Source organism: Salmo salar, chromosome 01 (assembly GCF_965601325.2).
Source record: "Salmo salar chromosome 01, fSalSal1, whole genome shotgun sequence".
NCBI classification, from domain to species: domain Eukaryota; kingdom Metazoa; phylum Chordata; class Actinopteri; order Salmoniformes; family Salmonidae; genus Salmo; species Salmo salar.
The window spans coordinates 144,630,867-144,657,293 of record NC_138291.1 but is presented as its reverse complement, the minus strand read 5'-3'; the positions used below and the strand labels follow the sequence as shown (position 1 = coordinate 144,657,293).

General features: G+C 41.8%; 1 protein-coding gene and 1 pseudogene across 2 annotated transcripts; one reads left to right on the top strand and one right to left on the bottom strand.

The window, feature by feature from the left end:
- Positions 1-9,183: 9,183 nt before the first annotated feature.
- LOC106564283 (cytochrome b-c1 complex subunit 9-like) lies at positions 9,184-10,478 on the top strand (annotated as a pseudogene). Its single transcript, XR_014374168.1, has 2 exons — positions 9,184-9,339; positions 10,154-10,478. The product of XR_014374168.1 is annotated as a cytochrome b-c1 complex subunit 9-like (transcript).
- Positions 10,479-12,354: 1,876 nt separating this feature from the next.
- Positions 12,355-23,218, bottom strand: LOC106564266 (scavenger receptor class F member 2). Its single transcript, XM_014130312.3, has 11 exons — positions 22,871-23,218; positions 22,378-22,436; positions 22,133-22,234; positions 21,051-21,570; positions 20,421-20,639; positions 20,174-20,302; positions 19,940-20,043; positions 19,652-19,751; positions 19,432-19,535; positions 18,731-18,880; positions 12,355-18,039 (listed from the first exon to the last, which is right to left on the bottom strand). Exons 1-11 carry the CDS (start codon positions 22,972-22,974, stop codon positions 16,937-16,939), a joined length of 2,694 nt encoding a protein of 897 aa, XP_013985787.1. The 5' UTR covers positions 22,975-23,218; the 3' UTR covers positions 12,355-16,936.
- Positions 23,219-26,427: the final 3,209 nt, after the last annotated feature.

The window sequence follows — 26,427 nt, the reverse complement described above, 5'->3', positions numbered from 1 at the left end:
GGTGAATCCAGGTGAAAACTATGATCCCTTATTGATGTCACTTCTTAAATCCACTTCAATCAGTGTAGATGAAGGGGAGGAGACCAGTTAAAGAAGGATTTTTAAGCTTTGAGACAATTGAGACAATTGCCTATGCCCCTGGTTCCTGACCTTTTACTGTGGTGAAACAGCGTAAAATGGGTTCCCTGACACTATTTGGTACAAATATAGCACTGTACAGGAACAACTAGTACTCAGTAGGGTCTGTAGAATCCATATACAGTGCATTCGGAAAGCACTTGACTTTAAATTTATTAAATTGCTTTCCCCCCCTTGTCAATCTACACACAATACCTCATAATGACAAAGCAAAAACAGGTTTTTAGAAATGTTTGCAAATGTATAAAAAATACAAAACTGAAATAAAACATTTACATAAGTATTCTGCGATTACAGCCTCGAGTCTTCTTGGGTATGACGCTACAAGCTTGGCACACCTGTATTTGGGGAATTTCTCCCATTCTTCTCTGCAGATCCTCTCATGCTCTGTCAGGTTGGATGGGGAGCATTGCTTCAACGCTATTTTCAGGTCTACCAGAGATGTTCGATCGGGATCAAGTCGGGCTCTGGCTGGGCCACTCAAGGACATTCAGGACTTGTCCTGAAGCCAATCCTGCATTGTCTTGGCTGTGTGCTTAGGGTCGTTGTCGTGTTGGAAGGTGAACCTTTGCCCCAGTCTAAGTTCCTGAGCGCTCTGGAGCAGGTTTTTATCAAGTATCTTTTTCCGCTTTGTCATTGTGGGGTATTGTGTGTAGATTGATGAGTTTTAACTTTTTTTAATCCATTTTAGAATAAGACTGTAACGTAATAAAATGTGGAAAAGGGAAGGGATCTGAATACATTCCGAATACACTGTATGAAATAGGTGTTGATGAGCCTTTACACATTCATGAAATCAGCTCATGGCCGGCCACGTGCTAACAAATGCACCAGGTCAATCGCTTGGCCTGACAAATAAAACATTTTTTAGGCAGTATACTAAAATCATGTTTCTATAGGTTTATATCACCCCAATTATACATAGCCTTATAACGTTTTTCTTAAACGGTCTTTGGTGGTCTACACAATAGCAATCAATCAAAATGTTTGCCTCTTTGACTTGGGTTTTGGACTGAAAGTCAGAGGAACCTGTGTTCTGGTTTTGGCAATTGTGTGAACATTTTATTTGCCTCATAAAATATGTGCTCACTAGGAAATGTCATAATCCATGGATCATATCGCCTATATTGCTCTATTGTCATTTGTGAGAAAAATACAAGATTATTACCTTGTTTCATTCAGCTTCAAATTATGGGTGGGACCTGCTTTGACAAGGTACAGTAAATTACCTAATGTCTTATTAGAAGGCTCTTTTAAAGTTCTAAACAAGCACAAAATGAGGATGAAATACAATCCCCTAGTATACTGTACTAGGGGATTGATTTGCACATAATGGTGGTTTTTAACTTGTGCTCCTCCTGTAGCACAACCATCAGCCTCCCTTCCAATTGCTGGGTAGCATTTCCTGCAGAAAACTCATATCCCCTAAATCAGAGAAACGGGACAATGGATATTTACACACACCTTGGTTGGACTTACCTTGGTTGACTCAGTTTGGGGAATCAACAGTCTTCAACTTGATCTCTTCAGCGACCATTGGAGAGAGGCCTTGTTGCTTTATCAGGTATGCAACAGGGTCTCAATACAGTGATTTTGTTGTTTATTGGTACATTTTGTTGTTACTATTACTGTTTGTGTATGTATGCTTATGTGTTGTTAATTGGATAGAACTACATGAGTTAGGTAGGGTCAATTCGAATTGAAGACAGTCAGTTCAACGAGTGATTTGATTTACAAAATGGAGAGAAAATCATTGACAATTAGCTTTTTCTTATCAGCTTATTTAGAAGTAAATGAAAATACAGTTGAAGTCAGAAGTTTACATACACTTAGGTTGGAGTCATTAAAACTCGTTTTCAACCACTCCACAAATTTCTTGTTAACAAACTATAGTTTTGGCAAGTCAGCTAGGACATCTACTTTGTGCCTGACACAAGTAATTTTTCCAACAATTGTTTACAGACAGATTATTTCACTTATAATTCACTGTATAACAATTCCAGTGGGTCAGAAGTTTACGTGCACTAAGTTGACTGTGCCTTTAAACAGCTTGGAAATTTCCAGAAAATTATGTCATGGCTTTAGAAGCTTCTGATAGGCTAATTGACATCATTTGAGTCAATTGGAGGTGTACCTGTGGATGTATTTCAAGGCCTACCTTCAAACTCAGTGCCTCTTCGCTTGACATCATGGGAAAATCAAAAGAAGTCAGCCAAGACCTCAGAAAAACAATTGTAGACTTCCACAAGTCTGGTTCATCCTTGGGCTTGCAATAGTATAACATTGAATGTGATAAAGACTCATTAAAGCAGTATGAGAAGGAACCGGAGGGCATTCTTCACTCACTACAGAACTATCTGGCGTTACAGTATTCGGCATTACATGGAAAGGTTGTGGACATTGTTCTGAAATATGAATTTTCTCATTGTTGTGGCAATTTAAAAGCTCCAGTAGATAGATGGAAGTAGTTGTGGTCCCCATGTGTTTGTTTACTAATTCAGTCCTATTTGGAGATAACAGCAATGAATGCATTCACAATAACATGATATGTTGTACTTTGTATGAATTATCAGAAAAAACATTATTGCATTAATGTTATGTAAGAACGTGTATATCAGATTCATTGAGTATGATGGTGAACACCTTGAAATAATGCTTCCATGTAAATTGTCAAAAGAAGATCAATCTGTAGTGATTAAGTGGTGTAACCTGCAAATGTCGTATAGTTCTCAGATTGTTTGGTGTATTTCATGAGCTGACATCCTGAACGCTGACCATGCATATCATTTGAATCTTCTGTGTAATTGTTGATGATCAATTTGATTAATTAATTTCATTGTGATATTTGTTATGAATAAAGTATCAATCAAATGTATTTATAAAGCCCTTCTTACATCAGCTGATGTCACAAAGTGCTGTACAGAAACCCAGCCTGAAACCCCAAACAGCAAGCAATGCAGGTGTAGAAGCACGGTGGCTAGGAAAAACTCCCTAGAAAGGCCAGAACCTAGGAAGAAACCGAGAGAGGAACCAGGCTATGAGGGGTGGCCAGTCCTCTTCTGGCTGTGTCGGGTGAAGATTATAACAGAAAATGGCCAAGCTGTTCACATGTTCATAGATGAACAGTAGGGGCAGATAATAATAATCACAGTGGTTGTAGAGGGTGCAACAGGTCAGCACCTCAGGAGTAAATGTCAGTTGGCTTTTCATAGCCGATCATTCAGAGTATCTCTACCGCACCTATTGTCTCTAGAAAGTTGAAAACAGCAGGTCTGGGACAAGGTAGCACGTCCGGTGAACAGGTCAGGGTTCCATAGCCGCAGGCAGAACAGTTGAAACTGAAGCAGCAGCACGACCAGGTGGACTGGGGACAGCAAGGAGTCATCAGGCCAGGTATTCCTGAGGCATGGTCCTAGGGCTCAGGTCCTCAGAGAGAGAGAGAGAGAGAGAGAGAGAGAGAGAAAGAGAAAAAGAGAGAAAGAAAGAAAGAGAGAATTAGAGAGAGCATACTTAAATTCACACAGGACACCGGATAAGACTGGAGAAATACTCCAGATATCACCGCCGTTCAAAGTGTGTTGTATTATGATTCTAAAAGGTCGATGCATTAACTTTACAAAAATCATGTGATCAAAAGTAATTACGTTTTTGATGAAGCCACCTTCAAGTCGCTGCAGTGCAGTTGCTTCTCACCAACTGAACCATCCAGCCAGGTGCGCAACTTTGGTTTCCGCTTGGAGGCGTCTGCATGGTCCTATAGCACACCGTTGTCTTCTTTTGTATCACATTCCAATGATAAAACTGGGGGGGGGACAAAAATGCAATTTCAGAATGTCCCCCCCATCCCCAGTGAAAGTTGCACCCCTGCATGCAGCCATCACCTGCATTGTGGGGAGGCACTATTTGTCAACTAACCATTAGCGTGTTTTTGTTTGACCCACACAAACACAGCCAAATACATGACTGAAATAGGAACAACTTTGCATGATTCTAACACTACAGGGATACAAATGAAAAGTGATAATTAACCAATTAATTGTACACATGTTTTGTTTCTAGTGTATGACATGAGGGTATAGAAAAGTTTATTTAGACATTTTAAACAGACAAACTTGTATATATAATAGCAGCTGCGTTGACACTGCCACATTGATCTGAGCCTTGAGGTTGGAAAACCGCTACAGTGTCCGACTTTTGCCTGTCGCAGATGGACCTCCCCTGACTTCACTAGGTGACTTTCATCTACACTTGGCTTCGTTAGACTTTTGAATACACCCATTATCATTTCTTCCTGTAGTATATCACATGATGTTCTTCCTTGGTCTAAATTGGCTGAAAACCTGCATTTGAGTGGTAAGACTAAAGCAATTGACTGTAGACAAAAGACGAGGAGTGTTGTTGGGTGAGGTGCGTCAGCAACAGCCGAAAGTCAGACACTAATGTGGTTTTCCAACAGCAAGTCTCAGATCAACATGGCAGTGTTGCCATTGTTAATAAAAAAGGTTTTCTTTATAATGACGAAATAAACATGTCCAACACCCATATCACACACCCACATCATATGTGTGTACATTATAGAATCAATTAGTGAGACTCAAATATTTGTATATATTTATATATATTTGTATATATTTACTCTACCAGAGATGAAGAGGCAAAGTGAGAAGATTCACTTACGCTAAAAATAAGCCCAATCCTCTATGGCTCTATGGGTCTATGGGTCAAACAAAAACACCCTAATGATTTGTTGACAATAGAGACTCCTGCAATTCAGGTGATGGCTACATGATGAAGTTGGTGAAGATCAACTGCTGAATCTTGCAGACGACCAGTGACGACCCGTCATTCAGGGCAGGTGGGGCAATCAAGTCGACAATCTACTGGCAAATCCTTTTTAATCCTTGTCATATGAAGAGAAATAATGAAGAGAAATTATAGGTAAAACGTATTGGTACTCATCGGCCATTGGGCATAAACATTACACAAGTCGGAAATCGCAAATTCAACAATGAGGGGTTTGGAAGGAATCAGTGTGGCTAACTGCAAGCATTGGAAAGCAATCATTAGCCTGCTGTTCAGTGGAGTGGCTGTGTGGTCCCATGTCTAAGATTAAGGGTCTCTTTTACTAGTTTAAAACATTCAACATTGGTCATGCTGTCAATGAAGCATGACTTGTGCCGAGCTCCAAACAACAGTTAACTTGGAACTGCAAAATCTGACTTTAGTGAGTTCAAGATAACTGGTAAGTCGGGAAAAACGAGTTATGACTGGGAAAATACGTTTTGAACTTTCATCCAACTCGGAATTGTAAATTCGGAACTCGGGCATCTTTCTAGAGCTAAAACCTGAAGATCACTGACGTCATCATGATTCAACCTTTTTTTTCAGAGTCCCCAGTTGTCTAGAAAGCACAATAAATCCAGAAAATGCAAGACTTTGATGACAAAGTTTGATGACACAATTTGCCACCTTCCTGTTGAAGTGAGCACAAGGTAAGTCCAAAAATGTCTTGTATGCTGCTGCATAAATGATGTAATATGCCAGGGAGATGTGTATACTGTAGCTAAGAAAGTAATAAAGAAAGTAATAAATGTGCCAAGGAGATGTGTATACTGTAGCTAAGAAAGTAATACTAAGTGTATGTTGTGTTAAGCTGTTAGTAAGCTGTTAGTAGCCCATGTGTCTCATTCTAATAATTTTGACTATTTTCACCTCTTAATTTCGCCTACTGTTCTGACTTGGTAGTGCACATGTAGCCTATAACCAGTTTTTGAGAAATGTAATCATCAAATATTGCTTATTTGCCACCTTTACTTATTCTACGGTTCTGACTTGGTCTACAGGGAGAACACTGTAAGAACAGCCCATGTTCTGAATTCTGTTGCTGTACATTTCAAAAGTGCTGAACAAATAGTTATATTGACTATGTCTGTCGTAGCTCGCTCATTAATGTTTTAATTGTTTTTACGGATTGCCTCTCATCCACTTGTCATCCCCTTATGCCATAGTTTGTACATCTCAATTGTCAGTAGAAACCACATTTGTTTAAGCAAGTCAGCCATATCAGCTATGTTTTTTTATAAGGCAGTAAATGAGGCTGAATAAACTGTTTTGCTGCCAGACAAGGCTCCGCTGATAAGGTGTAGCAGTGGTAAGGTGTTGGGACTGCAGTTGGGAAAGCTTTATATAGACCCCAACAGTTTGTGGGCACCGTTTGTCACCGTTATAGTGCAATTCATGTATTGTTTAGTGTTGTGTTGTGTAGTGGCTTTGCTGGCATGCATCCCATATTTTTTGGTTTTGCGCCACCAAGATTTACATGCTAAAATCGCCTCTGCAGACGACTACAGTCAAAACTTCATTACCTTTGATCACATGAGTTTTGTAATGTTCATGCAGTCGACAAGTTGGCAAAAATTTTGCCCCAGAATGCAACACACTTTAAAAGGCGGTGACCACGATGGTAAGCGACTTGATAAAAGTGATCCGCTGCAATGCGCCCAATACCTCTGCTGCTCTCCAAAAGCTGTTGACTGCACCTACAGGCCTTTTCCTCAAACCGGAAAACCTAGCTATAGAGAATGATAGAGGCCTCTAGTGGCCAAAAGGCAATTTTAGCATGGGCAGCGCCATTGAGGGCTTCCACCATGCTTCTGCCATTTTAAAATAGTGGGTATTCCTATGGGTTGTAGCCTCAATGGCGCTGCCCATGCTGTCACAGACGCTATAAAATACCACAGCATGAGTCCTAATACCCATAAAACCTAGCAGTCAAACAGGGAAATGGTTCCAATCATTTTTCGACCATTCATTTTATAATGGATTTTAGAAACACTTGAAATAAGGGCTGTGTTTTGTGTAGGCTTACCCTGGTGTGACATTTTGATAACCGTGTAAAACTCTCGAAGGTTACTTCTATCAATATATTCACCTGTATTTACCCTCAAAAAATGAAACACTAATTAGCTGCTAATGTGGCTATCATAAAGAACTACAAATACCATGGTGATCTGGACAGACTGCCGAATCGAGTCAAAGGTAAGCAACATTTCTTTAAATGTACAATTCTGTGAACTGTCTTTTGCAAGTTTTAAATGGACACAATACCTGTTAGCAAAGGTGTCAGCTAGAGAGAGATTTACATGGTTATCAACACGTCACGCAAGGCAGTGGTGGGAAAAGTACCCAATTGTCATACTTTAGTAAAAGTAAAGATACCTTAATAGAAAATCACTGAAGTAAAAGTCACCCAGTAAAATACTATTTGAGTAAAAGTATTTGGTTTTAGATATACTTAAGTATCAAAAGTAAATGTAATTGCTAAAATATACTTAAGTATCAAAAGTAAAAGTATAAATAATTTCACATTCCTTATATTAAGCAAACCAGACGGCACAATTTTCTTGTTTTTTTTTAAAGTCTAGAATTCCCTATGGGGAAAAATGAATGGTGGAAAAACGTTTGGAATTATTTCCCTGTTTGACCGCTAGGTTTTATGGGTATCATGACACCTCCACTGTGGGGCCCTATAATGGCACAGATATAAAGATGAGTCCTCTTTCTTTCTCTATTGACCTAGACTACATGCAGAGACGCAGAGATGCCCAACTCAGTGGAAAATTTGCCTCCATCCAGCAGGCAGAGTTTTTTTCACCCACCAAGCAAGTTTTTGTATGAAGGTCAATGACTGTTGAATTTGGTCAACAACAAAAAAATGCATCACTTATTTGCTGCATGAGGTTTATTTGAGCTAGTAGAAGTTCAGTAATGCTTAAGTTGTTAGGAGTGTACTGATATAAGCAGCACACGTGACATCCTGGCAACTTGAGAAAAAACACTTCATATCGGAGATGGCTCCGCATATTCATAGTATGAGGCTAGTAGCATAGCATCTCTCTTGATTGACGTCACCCTCATCGAATATTTAAAAATAGATTACAATGGTGTAATGTATCCACCAATCCAAAGAAAGGATAAGCAACCCACCGTGCTGCTATGTGGACAACGACTCCCATTGTTAGGCTGGAGATATCTTGTATCTTGTCACCATATCCATAATCTTTGCTACAGGTTGGAGTCCTCTCTGTAACATGTTTGATATCTTTCCATCTTGATGTACACCACAGTTTGTTGTACTTACCGTAAATTCCGGACTATAAGCCGCAACTTTTTTCCCACGCTTTGAACCTCGCGGCTTAAACAATGACGCGGCTAATATATGGATTTTTCCCGCTTTCAATTTTTTTTCTAAAAATAAACGCATTCTGTGACGTGCTTAGTTTTTTGGCGGCATGAAGCTTTCATTAGACCAATGAAATTGCCGAACGGGTTAAGGTCAAACAACTTTTTTGTTTACTGTTTAGATTAAATCGAGCGCTCTCAAACTTCCCATCATTCTGATCACGGTAGTCATTTTGTCACCCTCATCATGGCAAAGACACGGAGAAATGCATATGATGCAGCTTTCAAGTTGAAGGCGATTGATCTGGCTGTTGGAAAAGGAAATAAAGCTGCTGCACGGGAGCTTGGTCTTAATGAGTCGATGATAAGACGTTGGAAACAGCAGCGTGAGGAATTGACTCAGTGCAAAAAGACAACTAAAGCTTACTGCAATTTTTTTTTTGTTACAAGCCATGTTTCGTTAAAGCCTATTTATTTTTGTTACAAGCCGTGTTTCGTGAAAGCCTATTTATTTTTGTTACAAGCCGTGTTTCGTTAAAGCCTGTGTAAAGTTCATTTGTTTCAATGTACAGGTAGGCACCTGCGGCTTATAGACAGACATGTAGCGGCTTATTTATGTTCAAAATAATATATTTTTTTTAATTCAGTGGGTGCGGCTTATATTCAGGTTAATAGTCCGGAAATTACGGTATATTTGTTAGACAAGTAAGTATGTATTTTAATCTTAAAGACCATGTATTATATCGTCAGTATTTTGTTTTAGAATTTCCTTTGGCGCACAAGGATATGACTCACGTTTACAACTACATTTCCCATCATACACTTCAGGTTTACGTTATTCTGAGGTAATTTCCTCCTTTCTAATCACCATCAGTCAACATGTCGCTTGCGAAAGGAGTCTAAAATTTGCTATTCAGAAGAACATCTACTTTTGCCATTACCATCATGGTCGGAGCAGTGTTCTTTGAACGAATGTTTGACCAAGGAGGAGATGCCATATTCGAGCAATTGAATCGGGGGGTAAGTCTATTGACAGATCTTCTCGTAACTTAATTTAGCCCGACCTTGCTTAGGACAACTGCCAGTGGTTAACGTAAAGCCCAAATCAAACGAAAAGTGTTTTACGCGCTGGAATGACGCCGCGTTCAACACAACTGGGAACACAGAACTTGGAAATCACCGAGTTTAGTGCTCTCTAAAGAACTGGGAACTCGGAAAAAAATATTTGAATGGTCTTCCGAGTCGGAGTTTTATAAAGCGGCCGGAGTTCCCGAGCTGGAATTCCAGTCAGCTCCCTTTTTTCCCGATGAACCAGTAGTTTTGGACTCACAGAAGTCGGAGCTTTCCGAGTTGCCAGTTCCCAGTTGTTTTGAACAGGCAGTCGAATGCACTGTAGTGAAAGAGCGCAGACGGGCCGGGGCGTCAAATTAGAAAGTACATTTCTCGTGTCAGAGCGGATACATTGGCAGAAAATACGTTTTGTACATTTGTTAGTTCTGGAATTGTGACATGTAGGGTTAAAAAAGTGTATTTCATGTTGATTATAATACTGCCAGTGCCAATAATATTATTATAGATTTTCATTACTATTAAGTTGGCATATGCTAAGCAGTGTATGTGAATTGAAGCGCTCAAATATCGTGCGCAAATTTTGACGCCGTTGATGACATCTCTCCGAGTGATTTCGGCTTTACCTGGCTTGTCAGTAGTTACTGCTTAGCTAGCTATGCCTATGTCCTTTAACTTGGTTGTTCAGCTAAATTCTCCATAGTTAGGATACACCATAAGTCGTTATAAGTGTGATCCAACTTTCAATGTTGTGTTTGTTTCGTAGAAACTCTGGAAACACATTAAACACCAATACCAAAACGAGGAAGAATAGAGAAGTGGCCATATGTTGCGGCAGAAAGGAAGCCAAAGCCACACTTCAATTTCCATTCCTGAGTCAGTCTTCGTGAACCATCACCTTCATTGATCTGTCACTGCGGGCTGATTGCTCTCTATCAGAAACTCCATGGCATGGGAGTTTAAAAAAGACTGGTCAAAACATCATGGAAGTGTTTCAACTTGACCTTGGATACTGTCATGATCTCCTTTCCCTCACCATTTTGTAAATGTACTGATACTTTAAAACTGTTAATAAATTCAATGTAAACATGTTTTGATTTGTAGAATCAGATAAGTAGCTAGCTAGCCATCAACTGTACTTGACATTTGTCTCTTGTTAGATATTGCACACTGTTACCCCACCACATCTACTATTTTAGTATTAGCATTGCGTTGTAGAAGATAACAAGATGTCTAGTTAATCACTTTAGTACAGTGCTGTAGAGTTCTGTCGTGGAGATTGTTTTGCATTGCACATCAATAACCTGGGACTGTGGGGCAGTAATATTTGGCCCATTTTTATTTATTAGGATTCAATAACTGGCAATGAGACCTGATTGTGTTGCCATTAGGTATGTGTATGACTATGGACTTATTGAATAGTGTTATTTATGGATGCTGTGAGAAGCACGCAAACTTCATAAATAACACCTATCCACAAGTCAAAGAAAGCTCAAGTCCAATACAGGTCAAAGGTCAACAGCACTGGGTTTATCCTTAAGTCAGTCCTAGAAGAAACACAGACCTATTCTTAATTAGATTTGCTCAACTTCTGTGTCCTCTCTAGCCTTCTTTTGAACAGGTCAAGGCGAGGCTGTGAGAAGACGGAAAGTGAACACATCCACTTGTATGAAATGACTCCAATTGCGCGTCGTCAGGCAAATGACTGTTACAGGGTGGAATCCCAAAATAAATGTATAAAGTGATCAAAACAAATGTATCTAGTTGTGCAATACATTTAGTAAAGGGTTAAGTAGCATATTGTTTTTAAATGTTTGCGTGCTCTTCTCCTTCGGGAAAATAATAGCTGATTCAAAGGGGGTAGGATACACTTGTGTATTCAGGTAGAATATACCTGTGCTTCCTTGCCAGAAGGAGGCTATTGATTAAGGGAGGACCATGGGAGATTCTCGTATGGGATAAAGACCATCCTCTTGCCTCGGTCCTCTGTGACCTGGAAATCGAAAAGTTGTCGAGTAATGTGTCATTTCGTTAGTAGGCAAATGAAGAGTGTCCTAACTTTTTTGTTTGGATCACTTTACACATTTTATTTGGGATTCACCCCTGTAAACATAATTTGCCTAATATGGAGGTTCTCCTGTAAATGTAATTTGCCTGATGCTCTTCTCTCCCTCACCATTTGTAAATGCTGATACTTTAAAACTGTTAATAAATTCAACATAAACATGTTTTGATTTGTAGAATCAGATAAGTAGCTAGATAACCATCAACTGTAGTTGACATTAGTCTCAATTGGAGGAGCCATTTCATACAAGCGGATGTGTCCACTTTCCGTCTTCTCGCCGTCTCGCCGATTACCTTTGACCTGTTCAAACGGAGGCTAGAGAGGACACAGGAGTTGAGCAAATCTGTGGAGAAGGACAGTCTCATTTCAAGCAAGTGCATTTCCATTCCGCTATCACTCCTCAATTTAACTTTGACCTTTTCAAAAGGAGTTGAGAGAGGAGGCAGGAGGTGAGCTAATTTAATAAAAGGCCCATCTTCTGAATTGAAACACTCAGCCACTTCTTGGTGAGAGAGGACGGAGGACAGACTTTTGCCAAAATGGGAGAACCCCAAAGGTTATTTATCAGAAGATGGTTGTCAGTAATCGTTCGCTCACAAGGCACTGCTGTCCTTGGTTTCCCTCACCGGGAGAATTGATCTATGGTCACAGGTGTGACAGCTAGGTCCTGCTCTATTGGGTAACACACAGACTCAGTCCCCAACAACTGGATGTTCAGTTTTTCCGGGGAAATGGAAAGAGCCTGTGAAGCAACTTTTTTAAAGTTGACAAGGTGACACTCAATCTTCACATTTATGGGATTGGTTGAACAATGCAGAAGAGATCCTCCAAACAGTTTTGTTTTCTTCTCGTCAAGACCAGTATGTAATGGGATCTATACAAAAAGAAAAATACAAACGAAACAGTTTCAATGATTTTAATAAGTTACAGTTCATATAAGGAAATCAGTCAATGTAAATACATTCATTTGGGCCTAATCTATGGATTTCACATGATTGGGCAGGGGTGCAGCCATGAAATGGCCTGGGAGGGCATAGGCCCACCCACTTGGGAGCCAGGCCCAGCCAATCAGAGTGAGTTTTCCCCCACAAAAGGGCTTTATTATAGACAGAAATACTCCTGTTTCATCAGCTATCCTGGTGGCTGGTCTCAGACGATTCCGCAGGTGAAGAAGCCGGATGTGGAGGTTCTTGGCTGGCATGGTTACATGTGGTCTGCGGTTGTGAGGCCGGTTGGATGTACTGCCAAATTCTTTAAAATGACAGACGCCTTATGATAGAGAAATGAACATTAAATTCTCTGGCAACAGCTCTGGTGAACATGGCACATCTGTGGCATTGTGTTGTGTGACCCAACTGCATATTTTAGTGACCTTTTATAGTCCCCAGCGCAAGGTGCACCTGTGTAATGATCATGCTGTTTAATCAGCTTCTTGATATGCCACACCTGTCATGTGGATGGATTATCGGGGCAGCAGGTAGCCTAGTGGTTAGAGCGTTGGACCTGTAACCGAAGGTTTGCTGGATCGAATCCCTGAGCTGACATGGTACAAATCTGTTGTTCTGCCCCTGAACAAGGAAGTTACCCCACTGTTCCCCAGTAAGCTGTCATTGTAAATAAGAATTTGTTTTTAACTGACTTGCCTAGTTAAATTGAAAAATCTTGGTAATGGATGTAAATAAATTTGTGCTCAAAATTTGAGAAGCCTTTGGTGCGTATGCAAGGTTTTTGGTATATTTTATTTCAGCTCATGAAACATGGGACCAACATTTTACATGTTGCACTTTATATTTTTGTTCAGTATAGTTTCAGGCATTTCTTTCACCCAGCTATAGTAGGTAACTCAATGAGGACAGTGTCCAGCAGATGGAGCAATTCCCTTTTTTTGTAGAGTCCATTCAGCATCCATCTATTTTTATCCATGTGCTGTTTATGTAATGCTTTATATCCCACATCTAAGGTCGGTACAACCCAATGATTTATATATGCAATAGTGCCGCCATCTTGGCACTCCCCCTCCATTGTAAAAAATATTTTGGAAGCTATAGAAATGCATTTATTAATTTCTACATTTATTTTACCAGGCAAGTCAGTTAAGAACAAATTCTTATTTACAATGATGGCCTTACTGGGGAAGAGTGGGTTAACTGCCTTGTTCACGGGCAGAACAACAGACAACAGACCTTGTCAGCTCAGGGATTTGATCCAGCAACCTTTTGGTTAATGGCCCAATGTGATAACCACTAGGCTACCTGCCGCCCCAGTTACAGACACCTTAATGCATACTTTAAAATTATATTTGGTCAGCTAAACATAAAAATGAAAGTATTATTTATTTTGAGATGACTAATGTTGATGTCGCCACTACAATAAAGAAATACTTGTACATGTAATTTTGTCCTTGAAACATTGCATTGAAATACTGTAGAATTCCATTCATTCCAATGGAGGACTGCTTCTACTGGGGAGTGCAAAAATGGCCGACCGGTGGCTTCAAAGCCTCTCAATGGCCAATGCATAGCATCAGCAATCCAGGGTTTATATAAACCATTTGTACAACCCAGATGTTTTGACAGATTTTTCTATAGTATAAACATGTAGTCAGAGCACCTGCATGGACACTAAAATGAATGCTATACAGCCAGATTGCGGATTCTGGTGAAGTATAATCTCTGGGGGTAGAGAGAGATCATGAGCAGTTTTATTGCGGATGCTGTGATTGTGTCCAGAGAATAACAGATGAGTTTAAGAAGACTAGAATGTGGTCCTGACAGACAATGAACTCGTATGTTAGCAGAACAAGAATGTTAGCATGGAAAGATGGAGCCAGTTTTGGTATTGCTTGCAGAGATGAGATAACGTGTGCTTTGGCCTACATGTTGACGATGATAGCAGCTTTTTCCAATTTATTGTGGCACACATTGATTGACACCCTTATTTGAGTGGCTCCAATATGACCATGTGACTGATTAAAAAGTTATTACACAACATACAAAGGAAATTCCCTTTTTGATGAGTCACATCATAACACTGGTCCTGGCTATGATCCTGTTTGTTCATTGTGGGTCGCCTGCGCTGGTTTCCAATTATGATATTTCATGATGTCTGTACTTTCCATTCCTGTTTCGGGGAACAGAGAAAATGAAAAGATCATGGGGTAGCATTGCCTACACAGAAGGTTCCCACCATCCCGTTCATACCACAGCGACTAGACACTCACAATCATGTAGTCATTCCCATAGAAAAGTCCTGCCATTTGCTTGTGGTGTGATATACAGTACTTTTGGAGCCATGTATTTGACTTGAGCCAGTTTTTAGTTGCAAAATGAGTCCGTTAGTAATTGCATATTGTGCTTATTAGTAGTAATAATTTGTTATTGGTTAGGATGTTGGAGCCAGAGAGTGTTATTGCAGGGACAAAGGGAAGTACAGAAAGTGTCTATGTCCACATATGTTATTGTTGTATATTCATATTTCTAAGAAAGTAGGTAAAGAGCCACAGCTGACTCTCAGTTCCTGGTAAGGTCAGGTGAGATTCTGTGGAACTGGAACTGGATTCTGTGGAACTGGAGAAAGTTGAAGAGTGAAGAAACCTCTGGGAGATGGGCTAGAGGGGCCCATCCCAACAATACTCCAACTGTAGTCTTATCACACACACACATTCACATCCCTGCCCATGAAGGTTCTGGAACACCAATAGGAGGAACATACTTAGTTATTGCCCAGCAACACTGATTGTTTATCCTCGACAGACAAGGAGGTGACTCCTAATCGGAAGGCATAAATATATGCTTGTGTAAATTGTGTGCTATGCAGCTGCAGCATTCAGTTTGGATGGAATAAGTCTAGTCTGAGCTTCCTTTGGTGTCCGACTGGATTTGTACCAGAACTTAGAATCTAACACATGTATGGCCCATATCCAAAGTAATTTTTTTATACAACATTTCAGAAAATACAATTCTCAATGAATGATCCTCTACCATCTTGGCATTCCAAAATATATTAAGACAACAAATTCAAACCCTATTTAGGTAACAACTTATGTTTTTCTGAGACCAAGGTTTCCAATTAGGTCATACTGATGTTTAGGTGTTATCAGCCTTCCCTGTAGCTCAGTTGGTAGAGCATGGTGTTTGCAACACCAGGGTTGTGGGTTCGATTCCCACAGGGGGCCAGCACAGAAAAAAAAAATGTATGAAATGTATGCATTCACTACTGTAAGTCGCTCTGGATAAGAGCGTCTGCTAAATGACTAAAATGTAAAATGTAAATCACTCTAGGTTTTCTGCTTTGCTTAGCACAAAATATTTGTTTTTTTCCCCTCAAGTCGTAAATGCTTTTCCATCGATGTAATGGCTACAAGATGTTAATGCTTTCATAGGGTGTCTCTATGCTAACCACTGTCTCCCAAGAGGATTCTGGGACAGGATTGAGTTGGCGGTTGCTTCTCAAGGCCTGGCATTCAGTTACAGACCAAGCTCCAGGGAGACGTTTAAACAGGCAGTCAAAACGTAATTCTAGTCCCCTTCCCACCACTAGACCCGATTCCCTTTTCCACAGTAAAACTTCTAGAATTAAATAACATGCAGCAATGCACACAGTCATGCCTTGAAAGCATGTTTGTTCACTAAACCATTGGAGCCTCTAAATGTGTTCATTATGATCTAACATTCACAACAAGGCAGCTGGTCTTTGAGGACATGTTCCTGTATTATTTCAAGTGATCTGCCAATCTTACTATGTTACTTACTTACAATGTTACTTATTTACATGTAATAACTTATTTTCAGGACCTTGCTGCTCCTAAATGTGTCTTTGCTTTGTCTGTGACTCCTGATAGCAGAGGGAGAGATGTTCCTGTCTAAGCAGGTCACATCATGGATTCAGGATGACCGGTGCCAACAGTCTGGATTCAATTAAACACCATATGATCTTCTGTAGTCTTTACAGCTTAACAAACTGCACACACACACAACTGTAGCACATGTGTCAGACAGCCACACGGCCCTCTACACAGACCCCAGACTGTTCCACCATCAATACACCACACCTCTTGTTTGTCTGAGGTCCTGTCGTGGCTCAAAAGTTCTGGGCAGTGGGATCAACTTTCCAACTTAAAACATTGATTAGATATGGGAGATGCAAAATACAGATTTTGGGGTGTTTGGTCTATTCGATATGAACAAATTAGAAAATGAATAAAATAACGAGGGTAAATAATTATTCTGATGTCTTAGCACTTTTACTAATATATTGATTTTACAATAACTAAAGTGAAGGAATATAAAAAGTTAAAATATAAAGAATACTGCATTGTATAATAACGTTTCTCAAGATCAAAAACATCCACCCAAGGGAAAAGATTCCATCGTTATTCGATTTGGTGCTAAACACAATGAAACATGTGTCCAATAAATTATTTCAAGCATCACAACATGTGCGTCATTGTTTTTCCAGAATTGAGAAACATCCAGACTGGCTGTGCTAATTTGCAGCCTTTGGTGGCATCACTGCAACCTTTGGAGCAGTAGTCTGTATTTTTGACTCTACATTACCTTCCTTGCTCTTTTTCCGAGGAGGCTTTTTCATTGGGGTCTTATTTTTGGGCTCTCCCTTATCTGAGCTGCTTTCAGAGTTGTTAGAGTCTTGTTTCTCTTGGTATTTGGCTTCTTTAGATGGACTATCTGGCAGAGGCTTCTGTGAGCTGTCGGATGTGGGAAGCAAATCCTTTCCAGCTCCAGGCTGGGTGCCCGAGGTCTTTTGGGGCGGGGTGGGCTTCTTTCTCTGGACCTGGAGGTGAGACAGGCTCTCCTCACAGCTGCCGTTCTCGCTCCTGTTCAGACTCTGAGTCTTCTCCTTCAGCTGAGCAGTTAAGAGGGAGGCTACCTCAGAGTGTATGTTCGGTTGGTTAACCTCCCTGTTTAGGGATAAGCTGGGCCTCTTCTCTGGGGACTCTTTGGGGATTGCAGCTTTCCGGTCAACACGGAAATTGCCCATTTTCCTCAGGACACTCTGCACTGCCCCATTGATGTGCTCTATCTGCAACAGACCTGGTCTGCTTTTATTAGGCTTCTTCTCACCTAGGGAGCTGGCCCCATCTGTACCTGCAGACTCTGGGGCGTTGGGAGCTCGCTGCTTGCTGGCTTTCTTTCTGGAACAAATGTTATCCTCAGCCACAGTCTCTTCCTGACTTATCTGATTCTGATTTGGCCCAGGAGATGCATGGATCCAGGAGAGCTTGGGCTTGGTGGAGGGGTCTGGTGGCTGTGGTTTAATCCTCTCAGCAGCTATAGGCTTTCCATTATATTTGACGTTGTTTGACCCTCCATTGTTCTCTGGCTCCTTGCTGGACTGCTGTGGTGGCTGAGGGGCAGACACCCTGAGGCAGAGGGTGCTGGTGGCTGACTCTGTGCCACTGCAGGAGCCCTCACTCTCTGATGACTTCTGGAGTGGCAGCTCACTGGTGTTAACTGAAGCCTGCTCAGTCATATCCCTGTCCTCTGGCAATGTGTCTACCTCAGAGACATCATCATCAGCTAGTACTGTAGTTTCTGTTGTGTTGATTCTGTCCCCTTTCTTTTTGTTCTCTTCTCAGAGGGCGAGAGAAAGGGCGAGAGAAAGGGCGAGAGAGGTTCAAACGTCAATTTGTATTAAATTAAATAAAAGATAATCAGAATCCAACTCCCCTTCAGCTCTAAAGATGTTAAGGAAATAAATACAAATACTTTGGGAATGTTTTAAGTACTGGATTACCTACTAGTAACATTTTCCTGTTCATGCTTACTTTAGAAGCAAGGGCTTTAATTGGATGATATGGCAGCAGATTAGGCAGTGGATTTAGGGCAGATCAGTATAATTATGATCTATCAAGAACTGTAGTTTACACAATCACCCTCTGGATCTTACACCGGATATGACTATGCAGCAGTTGTTTTGACAAAAATCTCGTCATTGCAGAAAATTGGTGAATCATACAAAAACAAAACATTGTGTGCAGCCAAGGACTCAACATCACCTCATAATGTTCTGTCATTCCAAAATGATCTCTTGTTTTTGGAATGACATTCCCATCATTATTGGAGCTCAATGTGAAAAATGTAACCTTCCTTCACATATTTTGTACAATCATTTGCCTTAACAAATTCCCATCACCTGCAGAAATGAAGGTTCTAAGATAGACAGGTGGGACTGTCACAGACAGAACAGACAGAGGGGTTTTTAATGCAGCACTCACTATCATACAGGAGTGACAGGGAAGATTTACTCTGGGACACTCACCGTCAGGCACAGCATAGACATGTCCATCCTCTGTGGTCTCTACGGAAGAGAAGGACGCTCTGGATGACCCGGAGGCGGTGGGTTGCTCCACTGCAGAGGGGGGCTCAATGAAACTACAGTTGAAAGTATTCTCAGGGTCATGGTGGGACACTGTGGAGAGCAGAAACAGAGCAAACACTTAGCCTCTTAGCCTCCTAACCGTTAGAACCTACATTCACTAAAGCTTTGAACTTATTTGTTAACAAAAATAATCCTTCACTACATTTTGTCCCTTCAAAGAAATTGTGTTACACATGGGACCTTATATTTCCCCCTGACTTCCTGTGTCATACATCAGTCCACCCAGACCAAACGTTCCCCCTTCTAGCCCCGCTGCCCCTGTTCCAGTAGAGAGAAATTGCAGGTTAGGATAATTTTTGCCACTTCCTGTCGGTGGTCCAGAGGGGCCCTCGATGGAATGTAGAGAAATGGGGAGGGTGAAGAGGGGGGAAGCAGGACGCTGTTGAAGTATGGTTTTAAATAGACGCTGAGTTCACTGTGACAGCCATTCAGAGAGCAGGCAATGTAAAAAACCAAGGAGAAGGGATGCTACTTTGATTTTGGAGCGAACTATCTTTGGGTATTGGACTGGTTTATCATCAATCATGAGAACCCAGTGAAAACAGACATTAACATTCATAGTTTGTGCAGGTAGGACCTACCAACAACTTTGGGTAGCTTCTGCCGTCTCAGTGGGATACGAGGAAGTTTAGAGCTGATTCGTGTGAACCCTCCACATAGTCTTCTTTTGGACCTTTTCTCAGGGCTAAATGCAATCAACAGAGAAACCAAAGAAGATGTGAAGTATAAGTTTAACTCCAGCTAATGTGACAATACATTTATGATGTACTGTGCCCCAATACAAACAACAATCCTTCTTACTCATTCTGTCTGCAGACACAGCAGCAACACAGCAAGGAGAGGAGCAGGAGACAGGTGACCAGCACCCCTGCTGCCATCACACCCATCCTCTGGTTAGGCTCTGTTCAAAGAGCAGGGGTCATACATCTGTCCCACTTGCCACAGAATAGACTCCTTTTAAAAATAAATATCTGCCATGTGTGTTTTTATGGTGGATACATATGTTACCAATAAGCTCTCTGGAATATAATATATGACACTTTTTCCCCTCATCACATTAGATAAGTCTGTTTTAGGAAAGGTTCTTACGTAGGTTGCATGCTCCAGTCACTATGTTGCAGTTGTTGTCATGGCAGGAACAGGTCTGGGTACAGTTAAGCCCATACTGACCCGCTGAACAGCTCACATTACAGCTGCATAGGAAAGAGTGTGAAATTTCATTGATGTTCAAAATTAGTCTTGACACCATCCATATTACTTTCTCTATTTGTTACATTCAATTAGCTTTTTTCAATATTTGCATGTAAAATGCTTTGCACTCACTAGGCACCAGAGAAGCCAGGATTACAGAGACAATTTCCTGTGGCGAAGTGACACATCCCATTGAAGCAGCTGTTGCAGTCATTGACACAGTTCTCTCCATAGGTTCCATTTGGGCACTTGACCTCACATCTGTGAAGACAAATGGTTGAAGATCACGCACAAACTCAGAGGTGATGTAATTCCCTTTCTTATCTACATTTGATTAGAGATGCCGAATGTGATCGGAAGCTCATAATCGTATTCCTACCGATCACCCATCCATCCAGGGTTGCAGTGGGGGCATTTGCCATTGATGCGGTTGCAGAAGTGTCCGTCTTTACAGGATGGGCAAACGTCCTTGCAGTTTTCACCAAAGAACCCAGGAGTACACGTCTGGTCACACCTTGTGCCATTCCAACCGCTTTCACATGCGATGCAATGTCCCTCTGCCACCATGCAGGGCTGCTGGCCTTTGCAGTGACCACACCTGGAAGAGCAGTAAGACCAAGTCCTGAGTAATATTGTAACAAAACATGAATAGCATGGACTAACTAAATTCATTACAGTAATATTCATGCTGGAATAGTGTTTCCAAATGGTTGGTTCCCTCTTCCAGAGCCTTTCAGCCGAGGCTAGATCCCTTGTGGTTAGAAACTGGCTTGTGACTAGAGGTCTTATTGCCAACAGCTTCAGGTGGCCAAACTCTTTAGGTGTTTCACAGCTCAAAACAGTTTGTAAACCACATTAGATTTGCCAGCTTCACCACATGGTTACCACAATGGCCACCGTACAGCAGACTGAAAGAGCAAAGACATGCATGTCTTATCCAGCTAAATAACCTCTGGCTACCAGAGTGGTTCCAAGTAAGTCAGCTTTGTCTAACACAGCTGTCACACACCTGTTTCTGCAATTTTGTCCGTAGAATCCAGCTGGACACGTCTCCCTGCAGAACTTCCCTCTGAATCCTGGCTTGCAGGTGCACGATCCATCCGCCGGGTTACAGCGTCCATAGAGACACTGGCACTTGTGCTCGCAGTGAGTACCCCACAGACGCTCTCGACACTTGCAGCGGCCGCTGAGCTGGTCACATGGAGAGGCGTTGCAGGCACACTTGGCACCGCAGTTCCTCCCATACCAGCCAGGATTGCAGTGGCACTGGCCTGTTCCCACATCACACATAGAGTTTACTCTGCAGAAACAGTTGTTAGAGCACTGAGGGCCCCAATAGCCTGTGTAGCACGTACAAGCGCCTGTCTCCTGGTTGCATTGGCCCTTCTGGCAGCCGCAGGCTCGCTCACAGTTTGGCCCCCAGCGATCAGGGTTACAGGTGCAGGCCCCAGTGACATCATCGCACCTCCCGTTGGGATGGCAATCACACTTACCCTTGCAGTCAGGCCCCCAGAACTTGAACGGACATTCTACAGAGAGGATGTAAGGCAAATATGTATAGACAAAGAGATCATTTGTACACTAAGTTCTCTGGACGTAGGCTACTTAGTTCTGAGAAGTAGGCTACCTGGACTGGCTGTATGTGAAAATGACTGCCGTGTTAACAGACTTACACTACCTTTCAACGGAATTGATGCTTTAAATAAATAGCAAAATTACAATCTGCAATTGCTACTTCCATTTTTCCTTCTGTATAAATGATATGTACCCATTGATTCTTGAAGAATATAACTTACTAATGCCTCATGAGCTTAGTTATTTAACCGTCGTACCCCATCACAACCCCAAATATACGCTTGTTTTACTCCAATGTTTGTAAACAAAGTAAATGTTAACAAACATTTTATAGCCTCAAAACATGGTTAAAACTATAATTTTGATATCATGGATGGTCAGTACTTGCATCCATAACTATGTCTATACATTTGAGCTTTTATTGAAACAGGGACAGGGAGAACACTTTGTTATTGTTTCAACTGCTGATTGCTGCTTTAAGGATTGCTGTGAGGAAGGAACAGGGAACTAACTTACTCATATCACAAGTGGCTCCAAAATAACCATGACGACAGCGGCATTCGTGGGGTCGCACACAAACTTCATTCTCTTTGCAGGTGAAGTTACCCTCACAAATTGCTGAAGAAAAACCATTGGGCAAGTTAGTTCACAATAAATAATTATGCTTTTAGAAATGAAGAGGAAAAATGGTTGGGGAGTCTAGTCCCAATGGTCTGGTTCAGGTTTGTTGAATGGGATAGTACAGGCTTTCGAGCACTCACGTATTAAGCACTCATCTCCTTGCTGTGCCCAGCCACTACAGCATTGGAGCCTGTCAGATCTGGGAGGGAGAGAAATAACATGAGTTAATCTGGAAATCATCTGTATTTGATTTATAGAAACTAACGTAATTGAACTCCTTCCATCCAAACTAATGTTATGATCACATTTCAGTCATGGCAAATAGACTAAGACATTTAAATACTGAACATTATCCTAATCACATTCAGATGCAAATCTGTCACAGCATTTATAATGCAGGGAATTACTGGCACAAAGACACAATGTAGCAGTAGACTAAATGAGCAGAGATCTGAGGAAGATTATCTGTGTATAGAAGGGCTTGGGTATTCAGAAAATCTCAAACTTTAACATATCTAAAACAAGTGAATGTATGTTTATCTACCTTCACTGACATGAATCAGGCTAATGTAATAGTTTTGTCCATCAATTTCAAGCATAAAACTTATTTAAAACAGGTACACAATGACTTACCCAGTTTTGCATACATTTCTGCCGCTGGGATTTAGTTCTTGGCTGTAAGTCCAACAACAGAAGACACTTAGAAGCACAATGACTGAGACATATCTTGTTTCCATGTTGTTATGAACAGCATCCCTCCAAGGGCTTTCCAGTGGAAATACGTCTGACTTCTTTCCAAAAAGTACATCAACTCTTTTCTTGTGTTGTCCAAAAAGTTACCCATCCAGAGGGTGGCGGTATACAGTAGTAAATGAAGTATCCTACCGGTAGGCTGTTACCCTAAAGTCGGTACTTGAATGACAATTTGCAAATTCGGTATGAAGAGGTAATGGCAACAAGTTGTAATTCTCTCTGGGACCTCCCCACAGAACCAACATCACCACAGGCTGCAAAAAAACTCCCCACCCCCAGTAAAACAGACCCTAAGAAAACATGACCAGTTACAGAGCAGACTTAGCACTTAGCCAATGGCTCCCTCTGTTGTTGACAATAGGAAGCTGCACATCCTCACAGTACACACACACACACACACACACCCTACAGATGGACTATCCAAATCAAGGGTTACCGAACAATTTGAGAGAGAGAGAGAACTTGACACAAAGGACATGATTCTGTTCTGCTGCGTATGCTTTATGTATTTTCTGTGTCTAGCAGCGTCCTCAGTGCATGCGCAGACCAGCTGGCTGGTGTGTTTACGGACATATTCAATCAATCCCTATCCCAGTCTGCTGTTCCCACATGCTTCAAGAGGGCCACCATTGTTCCTGTTCCCAAGAAAGCTAAGGTAACTGAGCTAAACGACTATCGCCCCGTAGCACTCACTTCCGTCATCATGAAGTGCTTTGAGAGACTAGTCAAGGATCATATCACCTCCACCCTACCTGACACCCTAGACCCACTCCAATTTGCTTACCGCCCCAATAGGTCCACAAACAACGCAATCGCAATCACACTGCACACTGCCCTAACCCATCTGAACAAGAGGAATACCTATGTAAGAATGCTGTTCATCGACTGCAGCTCAGCATTTAACACCATAGTGCCCTCCAAACTTGTCATTAAGCTCGAGACCCTGGGTCTCGACCTCGCCCTGTGCAACTGGGTCCTGGACTTTCTGACGGGCCGCCCCCAGGTGGTGAGGGTAGGTAACAACATCTCCACCCCGCTGATCCTCAACACTGGGGCCCCACAAGGGTGCGTTCTCAGCCCTCTCCTGTACTCCCTGTTGACCCATGACTGCGTGGCCATGCACGCCTCCAACACAATCATCAAGTTTGCAGGCGACACACCAGTGGTAGGCTTGATTACCAACAACGACGAGACGGCCTACAGGGAGGAGGTGAGGGCCCTTCGAGTGTGGTGTCAGGAAAACAACCTCACACTCAACGTCAACAAAACAAAGGCGATGATCGTGCACTTCAGGAAACAGCAGAGGGTGCATCCGCCTATCCACATTGGCGGGACAGTAGTGGAGAAGGTGGAAAGTTTTAAGTTCCTCTGCGTACACATCATGGACAAACTGAAATGGTCCACCCACACAGACAGCGTGGTGAAGAAGGCGCAACAGCGCCTCTTCAACCTCAGGAGGCTGAAGAAATTTGGCTTGTCACCAAAAACACTCACAAACTTTTTACAGATGCACAATCGAGAGCATCCTGTCGGGCTGTATCACCGCCTGGTACGGCAACTGCTCCTCCCACAACCGCAAGGCTCTCCAGAGGGTAGTGAGGTCTGCACAACGCTTCACCGGGGGCAAACTACCTGCCCTCCAAGACACCTACAGCACCCGATGTCACAGGAAGGCCAAAAAGATCATCAAGGACAACAACCACCCGAGCCACTGCCTGTTCACCCCACTATCATTCAGAAGGCGAGGTCAGTACAGGTGCATCAAAGCTGGGACCGAGAGATTGAAAAACAGCTTCTATCTCAAGGCCATCAGACTGTAAAACAGCCATCACCAACATTGAGTGGCTGCTGCCAACATACTGACTCAAATCTCTAGCCACTTTAATAATAAAAAATTGGATGTAATAAATGTATCACTAGTCACTTTAAACAATGCCACTTTATATAATGTTTACATACCCTACATTACTCATCTCATATGTATATACTGTACTCTATACCATCTACTGCATCCTGCCTATGCCGTTCGGCCATTGCTCATCCATATATTTATATGTACATATTCTTATTCATTCCTTTACACTTGTGTGTGTATCAGGTAGTTGTTGTGAAATTGTTCGATTACTTGTTAGATATTACTGCATGGTCGGAACTAGAAGCACAAGCATGTCGCTACACTCGCATTAACGTCTGCTAACCATGTGTATGTGACCAATAAAATGTTGACAACTGGTTCAACATTGATTCAGGTCATGTATGCATATTTATTGACTTGGGTGAAGTGTTATCTTCTTCAACAGAAGCTGAACATAAAACCTTTATGACTGCATGGTTGTAAAATTCTGGCTCCCAGACAGTATTAAGGTGTAGGATAAGCTCATCGATTGCTGTATTTTCAGACAGAAGATGCCGTCAGGCAAACTGTTACGTTCCCCAGTTTCTGTGTTGTAGTTTGTATATTTGTGAGTGTGTTTCAGGTAATGGCTTCCTGAAGTTCTCCAAGCAGCTGATTGGTCGGCCCCATTGCTGATTGGAGAGCTGACCCCGCCCCCTCATCAGGACGCAGCTGTCTCAATTAACAACCCCAATATAAGCCAGTGTGCTGTTGCTCAGGGAAAGAGAGATGATTGTAGAGAGATATTTGCTGAGAGAGGAGGTTGATGGCAGAGGGTTATATATGTTGGGTGTTTCTCAGAAAGAGAATTGGGTATGTACTTAGTTAGTTGTTGCTGAGTAAGCTTATTGTTGTGTTCTGTGTTTAGTGCTCAGAGAGAGTTTTCTTTAATGTCCTGGGTTAGTGTTTTCTCAGGTTTTGTTGTGAAATAGTTTGTACATTTGTGTTATTCTGTTTCCTTTGTTCCCAGGGGGGAAGGGGAAGGCACCTAGGGAGTGCTTAGGCAAGAGGCCCGCGGGCATACATATACCCGTAGTAGTTTACTGTCTATGCACACTAGGAAAGACCTGGGCGGACCATCCCCTGTATTTTGGTTAGTGCACCAGGTGGTGCTAGTTAGGTAAGTAGTGGGTAGGCAGGTAAGGTAGGAGAGGGGGCTTTGATATTTACTTTCTTTGCTTTGGTTCCGTCCAGCCCCTTTTCCCAAACTTACCGTATGAAGGAATAAATTCCCTGTTAACGGTATTCTCTGCCTATTTGTCATCCTTACTCACACCTACAGTCCATATCTCTTTCACACCACGGAGAGTTAAGTTGTAGTAGGGTGTTGTGTTCCCTCTTTCTAGAGGCGTGCGTAACACAAACACACTACCAAACCTTACCAATAGGCTTACATTTTCCGCATTGACTGACCTCCATGTCTTAAAGTAATGATGGACTGTTGTTTCGCTTTGTTTATTTGAGCTGTTCTTGCCATAATATGGACTTGGTCTTTCACCAAATAGGTCTATCTTCTGTAAACCAACCCTACCTTGTCACAACA